The sequence below is a fragment of the Hippichthys cyanospilos genome, chromosome 9 (assembly GCF_059441005.1).
Source record: "Hippichthys cyanospilos isolate Australia breed blue-spotted pipefish chromosome 9, RoL_Hcya_1.0, whole genome shotgun sequence".
Classification (NCBI taxonomy): domain Eukaryota; kingdom Metazoa; phylum Chordata; class Actinopteri; order Syngnathiformes; family Syngnathidae; genus Hippichthys; species Hippichthys cyanospilos.
In genome coordinates, this window is record NC_142377.1 from 12979672 (window position 1) to 12995938 (window position 16267).

The following is a 16267-nucleotide window of genomic DNA, read 5'->3' on the forward strand; positions in this document are numbered from 1 at the left end:
ATATGTCCTGCGAGTCTGTGATGGAAAAATTGATGAATAATTGATTTGGCTTTTAACGGCTGAATTTGCATTTGTGTGTGATAACAGGCTGTAGAAAATACATTACTATTTGTTGATCAAGCGATACTGTAGTGCTTGACCAACAATTATCTCAAAAGTGCTTCCTTTGATATTCAAATTGCGCATTTTGTCGGAGTTATCATCAAGTACATGGCCGGCTTTTGTTTTGTGTTGCGGGCTATTCACTCAGCACTACCGTGTGTAGACAATGGCATGGAAGTCATCAGCTCCGCATGTCAACCCGCCGCTGACATTATTCCTGCAAACTTAATTAACTGTATCATAGCATCATCGACAATCCTTTCAATGGCAGTGGCGGCGTGTGAAAGTATAAATATTTATGGCTCGCATTCACTCGTGAAATGACAAATGGGCAGAATTAGCAAGTCTAATGCCTTACAATGCTGCAGAAAAACTCCAACCAGTATTAAAACTATTGCCAGGGTGCTTCTTGCAGGTTTTGCAGAGGTCTATTTGGGATGTGCCTTATGAAAATGTAATAGCTGCAGGTGGTAGCAAATCTGCATTACATTATGTTCTTCTCCTCCTCTCTCCGTTGCTCTCATCATATCTTGCTCCCCAAAACTTTTAATGAGTCATAATCTGTGCATGGCAGTGATTAGATTTAATGAGGTGCCAACAACCTTGGGTTGACACAAGTCAGCTGCTACGCACATACCCATCTATGACGGAGCCTTGGACTTCAATTCAGATGCAAGTGAATATAAGATGAAAGCGCTCATGGTTTATTTTTGCTTTTTATTTCATTTCAAACCCCGCTGTTCGGCGGGGATTGAGAAGATGCAAAATGGGGGAGGCTTTCATATTGCAGTTCTGTAGTCAAAATGTGTTCTTTCAACTCCCGGGAGTCCTGAGCTCCTCTAGGATATCAAAGCTGCTTGTGAAGACAGAACAGCAGCGATGAAGGGTGAATCCAGGTAGCGGGGACGCAAAGACAAAGCGGGTATCACCTGAGGTAGTTATTGCAAGCAAATTAGCTGTCTCTAAGTTACAGCTAATCGAAATAGATTGTCTTGCTCGCATTATAAATTCATGAAAGTGCAGGAAGTCTATAAAACAAGGAGACTAACTGTTAGACCTATGGGACATTGTGATTGGACAATGTTGGGTTTACTTGTTAATGACATCGATGATTCTTCTTATACACCGACCCATCCGTTTTCTATAGCCGCTTATCCCCACTCATCCTACCTATACAATGATTTGCCCCCATCCTGATTCCTGTGTATTTTGCATATTTATTAGATTTCATCAAACTGATACTAATATCACACGAGACAACCCAGGGATATTTTAAATCAAGTTGCTAAATGATGATGGGAATTAAACACAACCCTATCTGAACCTGTGCGAAAATGTAATTGCCCCCTGGACCTAATAGCGAGTTATACCACCTTTGTCAGCAATAACTGAAGCTTTGAGCAAATATTTTTCACAGCAATGTATGTGTTATTAATATTATTATTCTTATTGTTAATTTACAATAATTGAAGAAATGTGTGTGCAAATACGACTATTTTATCAGTGGCTAATTAGACCAAATATGTGAAGTTTTGAACCCGGAGGTCGGAAGGCAGTGTGCTGTTTACATAATCTCTCCGTAACTGTCATTGATACTGCACATGTTGTGTGTCGCAGTAAAGAGAACCCTTTTTTCCAAGCTCCTCGCATGCTTGGATTTATTCGTGGCCATGTCTGCGACATAATTATCCAGAACTGCTTTTACAACCAGACAAGCCATTGCATACCCTTGATAAATGCTGTTTATAAATCTCCCATTGTGCTTTTACCGGCCGACATCAATGAAATACCAACTTATAACGTCTCGCTTCATTATTTGTTCTTGTCTAGCCGTCATTCTGTTCGTTCACAAACACAAGCCATTGCCTGCACTGTGCACTTGACAAGCAATCCTTTGTAAGGCCATGAGGGACGAGGGGGTTGCGGGTACGGCGGGGCTGCGTGCCGCCTCTTTGTCCATAATGAGCTCTTTCAGCATATCGGTGTTAAGTGAATGTTTCGGCAAACTCAAACGCATGCAGGGGTGCCATGATGTCTCCTCGTCCTTGCTCAGGGTCACGCTCAGCTGAGAGGCGCTCTCATTACTCTGGGTGTGACTGTGCAGCCACCAGAAAGCGACTCGCTCGGTATCACTGACTCTGACCTCAACTGGTTTAAATCAGCCTCAGGACTCATGAGACAAACTGATTACCTTGTTGTGGGAATTATATGGTCTCTGACACACCCTGTCATGGCCTCTGCTGTCTGCCTGAGATCAGTCCCCATCTGGAAATGTAACTGATATGAAATATGATTATTAATTTATTAACATTCTATATAAATATTTCCAATAAATGCTCATAATTAACTAAACAATAGTTTCGAGGTGCAGCGATTTATCAATTATGGTCCCGGACAAACATTTATCGTGAATGAATTGATTATCAAATAGATCAATAATTATTTTTGATAATTGTTTGTTTAGTGAACTAAAATTGCCCCTTTCCTCAAAATGTCAGCATCTCAAAAGTTTATATTATCAAATTCTTAAAGTCCTTCATGAAACAGCCTTATCATTGTTTGAATAAACATGAAACACATAGAAATGATCAACATTTTTGCCTATTTTCTGACATTTTATGGACCACACAAACATGTTTGTGCATTTGCTGCAATAAATCCTTTAAAAAAGTCCCATTTTTTAATAAAGGGATGAAAATTCAAATTCATCATTTGACAATATTTTAACAGATTATCAATTATTAAAAGAATTTACATTTTTACAGCAGATAGCTCAAAGAATTTAATTAATATGAGTAAAAAACATTAGTTAACCTGTATAGTGTGAAAATAATAATGTAACCTCTCATTGGCCCAGATTTTTAAAAAAAATTGTTGGCCAATTGTGGCCCGCAGATCATCCCTGGACTAAAAAAAAAGAGGCAGAAACATTGTGCAATCTACACGATACATACCACCACAGGACGATTTACTGGGCTCCTGGGTAAATTTTGCTACCTCCTTTATGTCCAAAAAGTGTTCTTAAGTTGTAAAAGCTCATTTTATAAAAGTAGTACCTAATGGAACGACCTCAAATGACAAGTTATTGTTACATTACACACCATTTTTACCAATTCTGGAGAACAGATCCTATAAAATTTCTGATTAGTGAAAACCAAAGAGTTAACATCAACCGCAACTTAATGAAAAATGTACAAACCTCCCTGGGGAAATTGTTTTTTAGTGACCAATAAATTGAAGGGAGAACTGAAGTAGATTGTCGCTCCTTCTACACGAAAAACAACAATAAGGGAAGGATAGTTTGCTGAGTCAAGGCAAAGTGTCGCTTGATGTGTCAGTGCCTATAGGGTGGACATGCTGGGATACTGCAGCGGATCAATGCAAATGTTCCCCTATAGGTGCAAGTTATTAAATAGCAAATGGTAGTGGCAGTGAACATTTTAATGAGTGGCTGTAAAAAGCATCACTTTTTGTTTGTTTGTTTGTTTTTTAAACTCTGAATAATTTTTTGAACCCCTTTTTTGAATGTTCATCCGTAGCTGGGGTCTGCTGCTCAGCTTCTCATAGCTGATGTCATTCTCTCCTTTAACTACAAACATGACCCAACAGCGCCTCTGCTGGTTGCAGTTAAGGAGTGCACGCCATTTTGCCCTAACAGCCTCAACTCCCAAATGATCATCAGCAATCCATTCTGCGCTCTTGCAATGTTAACAATACATTTGTTGATTACGATGCCCATTGGTAAAAAAAAAAAAAAAAAACACGGATTCTTTCTGTCAGCATTGCAAACACCTTGTTTAAAATTAGGCGTGGTGAACAAGAAAAACATTCACTCCGGACACTAAGTGAGATGATAATCCTTTATCTGGAGCTTCACAGTCAAATGAGCACAGCCTCCTCCCTGCCCTCTGGTCTCATGAGAGGAGCCATCTATCTCCCTTTCACTCGCTCCCACAAATGGACCACCACTACACCTAATTCACCAATGGAGAGATTACAGACCCGAAACAGATGAGATGGAGCAGGCAGTCGTTCTGAGGCATGGAGTTGCGGTTCTCCGCTGACTTGGGAAGGGAGCTTATGAGCTGAAGAGTATCTTAGTTTGAGCTTTCAGGGGAAAATGGTGGATTTAAAACACATTTAAGGTATAGCTTTCACATACCGAAAAGAGGATTGAAATGTGAGAGGGGAGCTCAGATGCTCATTGCTGCAATGTCCTTGTACAAAACCCAAATCCAATGAAGGATGTATAAAATGTAAATATCCAAATCATCTTCACTTTATACTCAATTGAATACAATTTTACTTTCAGCCATGAACCTCCCAAGCCACTTTCAAGCATTCCGATTGATCGGTTAGTGTTTTGTAATTTTCCCAAACCTTATCAATTGACGTCCATGGCACTCCTTCGTAGGGATTTGGTGGTGTCCTTTCCATTCCATTTCTTGCAAATGTCACGTGACACAACGCAGAAAACAGGGAAACCATGATTGGCTGTTACCTGAGCGACCTGTCATTTTGACAGCAAATCACAAAATGGCCACCTATTTGGTGAATAAAAACAAGGGACTTTCCTGTTTAATTTAAATTCTACAAATGCAATATTAATCAGAATTAGACTAATGGGGGTGCATGAAGCAAATTACTGCAAAGAAAAAAAAAAGAGAAGCACACCAAGGGGATACAATTTGACACTTTTTATTTGGTAGCGTGGTAAGGCAAGAAAGCAATGTAGCTAATCATTTTCATATGTAGCTTTGAATTGGTCTCATGAACTTAGATATTTCTGTTTTCACTGAGTGCCATTTGCACTTAAATGCAGGCTATGTTCAAACCTACTGGAAGTGCACATGGTGAGCGGGCGTCACATTTCTCTGAAGGCCTGGAGGTGCTGGTCATACTGATCAGCAATTTCCTGGGCTGTGCGGAGTTGCTTTTCACACCACTTCACCAGAGCCTGCTGCAACATTCGCACACGAGCACTCTCCAAGTGTTCAATCTGCAACAAGTCACTCACAATAAAATTCGTAAAAGTTCTTAGGCTATAACAATTCAAATTTAGGTGATTTACCTCTTGTTTTGCCACGTCACAAACGTGTTTAAACTCGGCCTCTGCTGCTTTCTTTACCTCCTCCAACTGATGAAGGTAAAGAGTTGGTCATAACAAGGCAACTACTTCTCAGCATAAACATTCTGGTAGATCAAAGGTGTGTAAAGTATGGCCTGGGGGTTACAATTATTTATTCATTCACCTAATGACATATTCGTTAAAAAAAACAAGTCTTTTTTCTTCTAGCTTGCCAAGTTTGTACAAGCACAACTTTACTGATATCTGCTGGTCAAAAGTTGTCATTGAATCACATGGATACACTCACAGCAGCCTTCTTGACAGGTTTGGCTTTCTCTGCATTCTTACTGGCAGTTTCCAACTCCACTAGTTTACAGGTCCTTCTGAAAAGCATCTCCTGAAATCGAGACAACAGTGTGATTTATTTGGAAACTTTTCTGTACAATTTAGAATGTATCATTTAAATGTAGAACTTGACATACTTTTTGTGCTTCCTGATAGCGTGACTCCAGATCCAGGCCAAGTCCGAGAGTGTTCACATCATTCTCAGCAATGTTTGACAGACTTTTCTGCATGCAACAGCAGATAAATATTAAATTAAAAAAAACAAAAACACTGATGCTCATGCATGGTCTTTTTCTATCTGGAATGTACAGATTACCTTCATTGACTCAAAGATGTCTGATAATTTTACACAAATCCTGCATAAATAAAGAGTGCAGAATTAGTCTTTCTTATTTTACAACCAAATTTTTGTTTTACTTTGGGTCCATGTGACAGTCTTGAGACCAAGTGTAGACTTACTTAGAAAAAACTGCTTTGTCAGGATCGTCATCTGATTCCACACACAGATGCAGGGCTGTTGCAAAGTGCCCACAGGCTACTGCTATTTCTGTACAAACACATGGAGGTATCAAGCAAGAAAAGTGATGTCAAGATTGATTACTAAAAATAACTAATGCATGTAAAAAAAAAAAAAATCCTGAGCCCTGAGTAACTGTGATGTCATTTTCAGTTGACAGATGGCAAAATGGCCAACCTGAAATGGATTGAAAACAGGTGGATTTTGCTGTTGAATACCTATTCCATAAATGCAATATTAATCACAACATTGTGGTTAGAATAATGAGGGTGCAAAGAAAATCATATTCTAAAGATAATATTTTGGTTGATTTCTTCATGAAAGCAGTAGCTAGCCTATAATGAGGAAGGGGGCGCAAATGTGATTTGAAGCAGAATGCACATGATCAGTATTACTAATTTTAACACATGACTTGTTGTGGATATTAAAACCATTAAGAAAATACCAGTGCATGGGACATTCTAAAATCACATGTAACCAATCAAGGAAACAGTTTTTAATATGTGCAGATTGTTGTCTACTTACAGGATGATAAGACCTTGAGTTTTAATATTATACCCGAGTTTCACAATGACACCAAAGATACTTTATTTATTGTGTTATGGACCAGTCTGTATCTATTTTGAGAGTATATGAGTATAGAGTGTATGTCGTATTGAAAGTGTATTGTTTAACATATAGACACGAAATATATTTAACCATTTTCGGCTTTAAAAAGTTATTGTTTTGTCTAGTAATTTGATAGTTATTTTTCATTTATAATTAATACATTTACAAAAGATCTTTTCCACTTGCTGTTGACTGATAGTGGCATCACATGCGCTCAAGGCTCAGTGATGCATTTAAAAACTTTATTGCCTTTGACAATCAAGTTTATGCTTTTATTTTATATATTTATATATATATATATATATATATATATATATATATATATATATATATATATATACTCAAACAATGCTTTACTTTATCTGCACTTTAGGTATGTGTGGGATGATCTTACTTTGTTCAGTTAGCACCACATCTAGGAATTTCTGCAGGAAAATAAATCAGAAAAACAAAATCAAACTGCATAATCGGGGTGTTTAGATGTACAATATCAAGAAAACAAGCACGAGTGTAACTCACATCCACTGTGTTTTTGGTGCAGCTGGTTAAAGAGAGATTGGTGTCCCGTTTGGTTTGAAAGAACTCATCAACATCCTGAAAAGGCAATCAAGGACACGGTCAGAAAAAGATTTACAGCATTATGGCTGAGATGCTGTCAATAACAAAATTGGTTAAAGTTAAGGACCTTGTGGCCTTCTTTTCTCATCTCTTCCACAGCTTGACTCAAGCGATTGAAAATGTTTTTTCTGGCTCTCTGACGGCCCGGTGGCTGCACATGTAGAAATAGAATTAACATTTCAATTCATACTTTTATTTTGTTTGATTTAATATCTGAAATAACCAACAATCATCCGTTCAATCTTTACCATTAAAGATGGCGAAGTTGAAACAAACAATTGTCAGTCAAATCGGCGGTTTGTGCTGATTCACTAATGTATGGTTGATCATCAGGTTTTATAGTACAGTAAGTACTCACTTCAGAGCTGGTGAGGAAGATCTCCAAAGCTTTGTTTCTTTTGAGTAGTTTGTGTGCTGCCACCTGGTGGAGGAAAGCCTCTAATGCTGTACAGTAAGGCTGTAATTCTCCCAAACTGAGGAAACCTGTACGAGAGTCCTTTGGGTCAGAAGTGTTGCACTCAAAACCCTATTTAAAAAAAAAAAAAATAACTAGCAAGGATTTTTCTTTTTTTCTCACCAAGCTGTCTGACGACCTTCGGAGTTGCGTTCATCTGAGCCTTTGCAGGAAGGGGAGGAAACTTGGTGGAGAAAATGGGAAAACGGTTTTACAATGACTCATTGTTTTCAAAGACAATGTTGAAAGTTCTATATTAGTTTAAACATTTGTGCCTTTTATGGGATGGCATCTACATATGACAAAAAGAACATATATGGTCACATTTTTCTACATCAAAACAATCACTGCCACGCAGCTAATGGTATACCTAGTCGCAGCATTTTATCTACATTGTTCCGCTCATGATATTCTGCATGTAAATAATTTCTAAAGACCAGGCCATCCGATAAGGAGGGACTTGGAAATCAAATACAAACACTGACTATGACTCCCTGTATTCCAGGCACATCCTCCTGAGTGAACAGGTTCTGCTGCAGCCATTCAAAGTCCTCATAGGTCCGGTCCACATGGTACTCCCCGGTCCCGGACAGCTAACAGCAAAAAGAAAGGCAACAGAGTTATGTTATGATGACACCAAGTCATCTAATTTGGTCATGTCACAATATAATATTGAGCACAATATTAGATTCACCAGCAGTTAGAGATCCAATCCAAGAGCTGTTGCCGACATTCTTCTTTTGTTAGTAAAGGTCAGTTTTGGATGAACATTGTCGAAGTGGTAGTTTGTTGAATAATAATGGTAGACTGAATAATTTTGTGTTTTAATCTATCTCAGCTGGCAGCCATTTTGTCTCTTGCTGTCGACTGAAAATAACATCACAGTGGCACAGGTCAAAACCAATCACGGTTCAGCTTGCCAACGTCACATGACCAAACTCAGAAAACAGGTGAGTTGTTCAATTCCCACAATTACTCAGTAGTCGCAGCTGCCTGGTGCTTAGTGCAGATCATTCCGGGCACAAAAAAAACAAAAACAGAAAAGTCTTTATCTTCTGGAGTTTGTTGATCAACAGACATGTTGAGCCAGCACATCTTTGTTTGGTTATTGGAGCTAACTTAATGATCTGATTTGTCAACCCTAACTCAAATTTGTAAATGTCATGAAGAGGTTGCTTTGCATTTTATCATTTCTGCAGCGCTTATGATATTTTCCTTACTTTTTGAGACACAATCAGAAAGGTAAGTCCGTCCCCATCTTGCAACACCTCCGAAACCTTGACACTGTGACCATGAACACTCAGAGAGGGCGCCTCTTCTTTTACCTCTTCCTGTAAAAATTAAACAGAAGTTAGGCTGCTGGCTCAACAACTCCAAAGTGAATCAATAACTAATTATTTTAAACGGTGCAAAAGAAAAAAAGCTCACATGAAAACACGCATGCTGTCACATGACTCAATGTTATCACCGAGAACATTTTCAGGAACTTACCATCATCGTTAACCCTGTGAGTCAACGCGTTCGGTCTGCTTTGTTTAAAAATGACTTCAAGTCCTATTCTTTGTTTAGGGGAAAAGGTGCACAAAAGCTGTTCTGTCCGTTGGTTGCAATGCGCTCGAGCTGCAACTGCTGAGAAGGCACAGGATATCCTTTAGGTCAAAGTGCACACTGTCTTGATGAGAAATGGAGTACAAGTGTGCCAAATCTAAAGTGCTGGCCATGGGGAAAAAGAAGTAAATGGTGTGTTAGTCAGTAACTCGGACTTTCGACACACCCACATGGGAATAGGGGGCACAACGGCCCAATCGGTGATCTTTAAAAAAGGGTTGAATTTACAAGATATCCAATAAAAGTGGAAGTACGGATAGCTGCTGAAGACAAAACACCAGAATTGAAGATGACTATGTTGTCACACAACACAGGATTTTGAACACCCACATTGAATGAAGACATTTGGAAATAATCTAGTATAATAAAAGTCTGACAAAACTAATAACCATGTGTACCCTCCTCATCCATGGCATCACGATGAACGTTTCCAGGCACGTTGTTTTTCAGGAAGGCATCGTGGCTCAAACTGACTCCTCCTCCTTGCAGAGTATGCTTTCAGACAAACTGGAAAACATTTGAGTGTACTTAAATAATCAAAAGTTCTTTTAATTACTTTCTTTGCATTATTGTGTCTGAGTATGGTCATGAAATACACAGGGTGTCTCTCGCCTACTGCCCGAAGCTTCTCTAGAAAATGGATGGAATTTGACTACCTTGATTAAAAAAAAAAGAGGCAATTTTCATAACCCAGATACGCGGTTATTAGTCATAAAGAATGTGTCGTCAGCCACAGAAACATTTACTGATGCTCTCGTTTGCCGTTCTTGTCAGAAACCCTTCAGGAAGGCCAACTTCAGAATAAACCTTAGTTTGCTAAAGAATATATTGTTACGCTTTTATTTTGACGTTATTTCTGCAGTGTATTGCAATTGAATTGCAGCGCTTGACTAGTCTCTGTTGCAACTGTTTCACTTGACTCCTGATACAAAACGCAACCTTCTGAAATCACGTTCAATCACCAATTCGGGGCTAACAAATGACTTAATGACACTGACATGAACATACAGAACCTGTTACTAGTGCTTACTTGTGACTTGGGCACCGTTACAGCTGCTTCTTGCGTGGATTAGCCGCAAGGTAGCAGGGCTCAGGTGGCTCCATTTGGGCTGCTGTTACAAACACAAACGACTCCAGTCATAAGAAAGTAGTTAATCATCAGAATTGATCAAAGTTGCACATTCACATGTGTAATGAAATGTGTTATTTGGTTTTCCGTGTTGTTGTTTTTCACCATGCAGGATATCTGCATGTTAATACCAAAAAGACTCAATAGCTGTAGTCCTATAAATAAAAACTGTTTAAAATGGATTAATCTCGAACCATTGTATGTTGGGATCATAAATTGTCGTGTGTATATGGCATATGAGGGTTATAGATTTCCTCTAAATGTGAACGTTGTTATAAAAGGCACAAAATGATGGGACATGTGTGTGTTTGAAATTCTTGGGGATACTGTAGAATTTACACCAAGGTTGGCAACAGTATAAAAACCATGTTTGAATTCCACAGTGGGACAAACTTAAACAAAATGTAACATCCCTGATGGGAAACATTTTAGAAGACATTGTTATCTGTCAACCAAATAATGCAGAAATTGTCATTGTATTTTGTGTTTACCTTCGACACTCTGAATAAGTGTCTCTTCTGCACCAGCGCCCGTGTTTTTATCAGAGTTTTGCAGGTTTGCGGAAAGTCTTTTTGTTTGTTTTTTTAATCTGGCCCTCACTTGCTGTTGGCTCTACGTTGAGTTTATCGTAGTACCGTTACTTTTCTACTGATCAGTGCCCCGGCTAATAGTGACAAGAGCAGCTAGAGCACACAGGCTTGCGCGACCACATTTGACATATTTGACTACTGTGAACTAGTTCTATCAGCCCACTCTATGTACTGTACTGTATTTCAATGTTTTTTTGTTTGTTTTTTTTGACATCACAAAGGCTTTTCCTTTGTGCGGAAAACTTCTTTCAAAGCAGTTCACTATTTGCACCGCTTGGGGGCATAAACGTACGCTGGGAGGGAGGAAAGTGGGCGCAGAAGAAGAGCTTTCTTCTTGGTCGTGAAAGAAACCTGAAGAAGGGAAAACAAAACAGCGCGTAGGCCTCAAATTGCTTCGAACTTCGACGTGGTAATTACAACGTAAAACAACGTTTTGCGTTTGCGTATATCACAGTTACGTGTTTTACCTTGACGGAGTGGTTGCTTTGATATTCTACTGGCATCCATTTGGTAAGATGGCATTAGTAGTTTGGCGAGCTAGCGATTAGCCTCGACTAGCTCAGGTTAGCATACATGCGCTTATTAACCAACATTGATTTTTCCGAAACTGACACGAGGCGAAGGCGACGATTTGCACGCTTTATGATGTATAAGTCATTACTAATTTAGCTTGTTTAACATGTTGTTAAATTAAGACGTTTAATCATTTTTTTCGACCACGGGCCACATAGGCGTTATGTTTACCCTGACGTCGGCCAGTTACGACAGTCAGACCGTTCTTTTCAGGAAGGTGCGGTATCAATACTTTTGTTTTCTTTTATAGGAGACTTGTCCGTCACCAATCCTGAAATTCTGACACCTCACATGCAGTAGAGGAAAATATCCGGTAAGCTTTCGTGGTAGGCCCAAAAATGTTTGTGGAGGGCCAGACCTTGGATTCTAAACCCACGCTAAACCGGAAATTGTCACGATTAAACATAACGTAATTTATAATGTATAATTTGTGTTCATTATTGTGTGTTTTGCAGGTCTTAACAGGAGACTGGTGGAGCCAAGGGAGGAAAAAATTAAATTCGTGACTTCCTTATCTGCATATATAAAAGTGTCACTAGTGCGCTATAGACCTCTTACACATGAGTGCTGTATTCTCCTCAAGCAGGGCCCAGCGCCATGCCTGATCGGGACGGTTCTTATCTGTCAGGTAGTGGTGGAAGTGGTAGCAATCTGAGTGAGGAGGGAGGACCAGGTTCATCTGCAGAGGGCAGAGGAGTTACTGGAGGTGGTCTTGGTGATATGGGAGGTGGAGGAGCACTCGGCAACGGTAGTAGTTGTGGGAATGGTGGAAGCGCCATGCAGAGTGCAGCATTGTCACTAGATGGGGTGTGCAGGGATTTTATTCGCAACGTCTGTAAGAGAGGGAAGCGTTGTCGCTTCAAGCATCCCGACTTTAATGAGGTACCAGACTTTGGAGTGCAGAAGAATGAATTTATCTTCTGCCACGATTACCAGAATAAAGAGTGTCTTCGCGCCAGCTGTCGCTTTGTTCATGGATCAAAAGAAGATGAGGACTATTATAAGAAAAACGGAGAACTGCCACTCGCACTGAGAGGGAAAGTTGCAGCACGACTTGGCCTTTCCCCTACCGATCTGCCGCTTAGCAGAGGGGAAGTCCCAATCTGCAGAGACTACTTAAAAGGAGAGTGCCAGAGGGGCAGTAAATGTAAATTTCGGCATGTCCAAAAAGACTTTGAATATGATCTCGCCAGGGTTGGAGTGAGCGGTTTGCTTGGATCTATCACAGGTGGGATAGTCAATGCAGGAACGAGCTTAGGTGGTGGAACTAGCGCAGGGACCTGTGCGGGGATTTCAGGACTTTTGGGGGGTGTAGGCGGTAGTAATATTATGGGGATGGGTTGCCCAAGCATGGGCAGTAGAGACGCAAGCCTTGCAGGAGTGGCAACTGTTAGTGCAGCAGGAGTAGGGGGCGTTAGTGCAGCAGGAGTAGGGGGCGTTAGTGCAGCAGGAGTGGGGGGCGTTAGTGCAGGAGGAATGGGGGGCGTTAGTGCAGCAGGAATGGGGGGCGTTAGTGCAGCAGGAATGGGGGGCGTTAGTGCAGGAGGAATGGGGGGCGTTAGTGCAGGAGGAATGGGGGGCGTTAGTGCAGGAGGAATGGGGGGCGTCAGTGCAGGAGGAATGGGGGGCGTTAGTGCAGGAGGAATGGGGGGTGTGAGTGCAGGAGGAGTGGGGAGTGTTAGTGCAGGAGGAGTGGGGAGTGTTAGTGCAGCAGGAGTTGGGGGTGTCAGTGCAGGAGGAATGAGTGGTTGTATGGCGGTTGGTACCTCAGGACAGAGGCGCCCGCTGCCGGTCTACGAGCCAGTACTTGAGAGCGGGATCTATGACTCTACAAGCCTGGACACCTCCCTGGAGCAGACCGCCATGCAGATCAAGAGACGGCGCTTGGAAGGCCTGCGATTGACAGATGGCAGCGTAGGTAGCCCTTTTGAGCTCGGAGTCCAGGCTGCCTTACCCACACGCCCTGTGGAGTACAGGTTGTTGGAGGAGGAAAACAACCTGCTGAGAAAGAGAGTGGAGGAATTGAAGAAACAGGTTAGCGCGAGAGAACCGAAATAGAGATTTGAAGCCCCAGAATTTAAAAAAAAAAAAAAAAAAAAACCCTCAGTTATATCCCATTTTAGTACAAATTCGGACCGATAGACAGCTGTAACTAAATAATGCCCCTTTCCTCCCAAATATCTGAAATATTCTACAAAATGAAAGAGGATCATCTGCAATTGGCTTGGAGTATTGTAATTTTTTTCCAGCAAAGTTTAAAGTGATTGTTCTCTTTTTTTATAGCTTTTTTCTTGTGAGATGTGAGTCTTTTTGGTGGCTGGCTTTCTAACTAGAAAGTGAGACAGGTTCTTTAAAACCTGGCCTCTTACTGGATGGCTGCTGCGCCCCCTTTGTGACATTGTTGTAAAGAAAATCGCCACAGCAAAATGATGAGAAAAAGAAGCTAATATTGGAGCCATCAGCATTGATGGGAGTCAGAGGTGGAGTGAATAAAGCTAAAACAGGCGTTTTACTGACATTGAAATAAACTGGAGTGACAAACAAAATAGGAGATGTGACAAGATTGATTGGTCACCTTGGAAAACCACCACTCATATAACAGTTTGGCCTACGGGGGAATTTCGTCCTGCGACTTTGATTGTCCCAGCTGTGTGCTTCCAAACACACATTCTCGCCATTTGGACATTTTCTGCACTAGAACCTTGTAACGACTAAATCAAATGTTTCTGTTTATTTGGCCGACTTGGTGCAAAATCTCTCATCTCCAACCTTGGCATATTAAAGGTAAAAACGTTTGTTTCGGATGAGGTGGACATGTATTTAGTTTTGCAGGGACAGTAGGGGGTGGTGTAGAGGCGGTATAAGGGACTGTTGTTGTTGTTTGTGTTTATCTGCTCAGGTGGTGCTGAGAGCGCAGAATATGCATATAATTCTTTGAAATGCATCAGTGGAGGATAATAACACTTTATGGGTGTTGAGTGTGAGAAGACTGTAACATTAGTTAAAGCGCCCAAAAGTTGAAATTGCATGACACGGGCACTTTAATACGTTGTCGTTAGTGTGTTATCTGAATTGGTCTTCATGTACAATTAATACCCGTTAAAACACATTTATCCACTCGCTGGCGAATGACGACTGACATCGCCTGTGCTCAAGGTTCAGGTAGCGACCAATCACAGCTCACCTAGACTGCATTCATTCTCATCAAAATGTAAATAGAAAGGCCTGTACATATTTAATTGTACAGTAACGTGCGGTCCCTCTTTTTAGGTTGCCAACCTGATCGCCACAAATGAAGTCCTCCTGGAGCAGAACGCCCAATTCCGAGGTCAGGCCAAAGTGATGACGCTGTCATCCACGCCTGCCCCCAGCGAGCAGACCATGGCACCCCCCGTGGGTGCGGTCAGCTCCTACAACCACGGCATCGCCCAGACTCACACCACGCTGAGCAGCACCGGGATGCAGCCTCGTCCCGTCACCCAGCAGGACCTGGTTGCGCCCACCGGCGGTCCCGCCGCGCCCCCGACCAACGCCGCGCCCCCGACTGCCCCGCCTCCTCACCTCAACCCCGAAATCACACCGCTGTCGGCCGCTCTGGCGCAGACCATCGCTCAGGGGATGGCGCCTCCTGTTTCCATGGCGCCGGTGGCCGTGTCTGTGGCGCCGGTGGCTGTGTCCATGACACAGCCTCTGCCGGGCATCACCATGAGCCACGCCACAACACCTATGGTGTCCTACCCCATCGCTAGTCAGAGCATGAGGATCACCACTTTGCCTCATATTACCTGATACAGTCTGTTGCTTCCTCAATGGGGATCTTCAAACTGTATTCCGGCCGTGCTGAAAACACAGAAATGATGTAACTGTTCACAAGTATAGGACAAGCTCAAAATTGATTTATTACAAGAATAAAGTTAAAAAAAAACAAGACAAAAACAAAACAATGGAAGAACCAAATCATTTCTCTTTGGGTTGTTTGATCGTCATCCAAAAATGATCAGATAGTTGGGGTTGGGCTTATGTCATTTATCCTCCTGAGACTCAGCCTGTTCATTTGTATCCACTGTAATGTATGTATGTTTTTGGTTGAGATATTTTGACTCAAATCGAACTGCTATACCAGGTCTCGGCGGATATCCTGGCCTTTGCAAAGATGTCTTGTGTCGGGGTAGAATGCCATTAATATTGCTGTCTTGCTGTGACAAAATTGAAACAATAGGCACAAATGAATATGCTTGGTCTCAGAAGGCTATGACAAAATTATAAAGTGAAGTTGGGGGAAAAAAAACATTGGATATTTCAAAGCCAGATCGGCTCGTTTTATTAAATCAATAACTTTATTCTTCTTGTCGTAGTATGGCTTTATTCCCGTATAATTACCCTTCTCTTATAATTCTACTTTGTGTGCTTTTTTTTTCTAAGTGTTGTCTTTACTCATTTGATTTATCGGATTAAACCTGATTACCCACCAGAGGGCAGTAGAGAGTCCTTTATATTAGTTTTTGCGCATGAGTCAGTGGACCAGTTTTTTTCTGCTTTTGAACACAAAATAAAACATTTTTGCTGAGAATGAATTCATTTTGTGTACACGTTGTATATTAACTCACAAATAACATTCGATCTGAACAAGGACAATTGAACAGGAAGTGAGCGT

The 16267-nt window shown here is 41.2% G+C and overlaps 2 protein-coding genes across 4 annotated transcripts; one reads left to right on the forward strand and one right to left on the reverse strand.

Annotated features, from left to right (window-relative positions):
- Window positions 1-4784: 4784 nt before the first annotated feature.
- LOC148418942 (sorting nexin-6) lies at window positions 4785-11224 on the reverse strand. Of its 3 annotated transcripts, none has more exons than XM_088423214.1 (17): window positions 10942-11224; window positions 10352-10433; window positions 9720-9828; window positions 9205-9342; window positions 8934-9044; window positions 8199-8306; window positions 7837-7897; window positions 7618-7742; window positions 7327-7410; window positions 7161-7235; window positions 7036-7066; window positions 5975-6062; window positions 5832-5871; window positions 5653-5739; window positions 5478-5567; window positions 5174-5239; window positions 4785-5062 (listed from the first exon to the last, which is right to left on the reverse strand). In XM_088423214.1, the coding sequence occupies exons 4-17, from the start codon at window positions 9208-9210 to the stop codon at window positions 4967-4969; spliced, it is 1068 nt and encodes a 355-aa protein (XP_088279340.1). In that variant the 5' UTR covers window positions 9211-9342; window positions 9720-9828; window positions 10352-10433; window positions 10942-11224; the 3' UTR covers window positions 4785-4966. The 3 variants fall into 3 exon arrangements, with proteins under 3 accessions (XP_088279340.1, XP_088279338.1, XP_088279339.1); XM_088423212.1 differs by having other exon boundaries at window positions 4785-5101; window positions 10942-11223; XM_088423213.1 differs by having other exon boundaries at window positions 4785-5101; window positions 9205-9426; window positions 10942-11223.
- Window positions 11225-11343: 119 nt separating this feature from the next.
- zc3h10 (zinc finger CCCH-type containing 10) lies at window positions 11344-16187 on the forward strand. Its single transcript, XM_088423216.1, has 5 exons — window positions 11344-11449; window positions 11864-11926; window positions 12069-13048; window positions 13253-13647; window positions 14884-16187. The coding sequence occupies exons 3-5, from the start codon at window positions 12211-12213 to the stop codon at window positions 15400-15402; spliced, it is 1752 nt and encodes a 583-aa protein (XP_088279342.1). The 5' UTR covers window positions 11344-11449; window positions 11864-11926; window positions 12069-12210; the 3' UTR covers window positions 15403-16187.
- The last annotated feature ends 80 nt before the right edge of the window (window positions 16188-16267 follow it).

Coding starts and splice junctions, on each gene's coding strand:
- LOC148418942 (XM_088423212.1), bottom strand. Junction 7,067..7,160: donor GCACCAAAAACACAGTGGAT/GTGAGTTACACT, acceptor ATTTTCCTGCAG/AAATTCCTAGATGTGGTGCT. Junction 5,102..5,173: donor GTGACGTGGCAAAACAAGAG/GTAAATCACCTA, acceptor GACTTGTTGCAG/ATTGAACACTTGGAGAGTGC.
- zc3h10 (XM_088423216.1), top strand. CDS start 12,211: ATGCCTGATCGGGACGGTTCTTATCTGTCAGGTAGTGGTGGAAGTGGT. Junction 13,049..13,252: donor TAGTGCAGCAGGAGTAGGGG/GCGTTAGTGCAG, acceptor GCGTTAGTGCAG/GAGGAATGGGGGGTGTGAGT. Junction 13,648..14,883: donor TGGAGGAATTGAAGAAACAG/GTTAGCGCGAGA, acceptor CCCTCTTTTTAG/GTTGCCAACCTGATCGCCAC.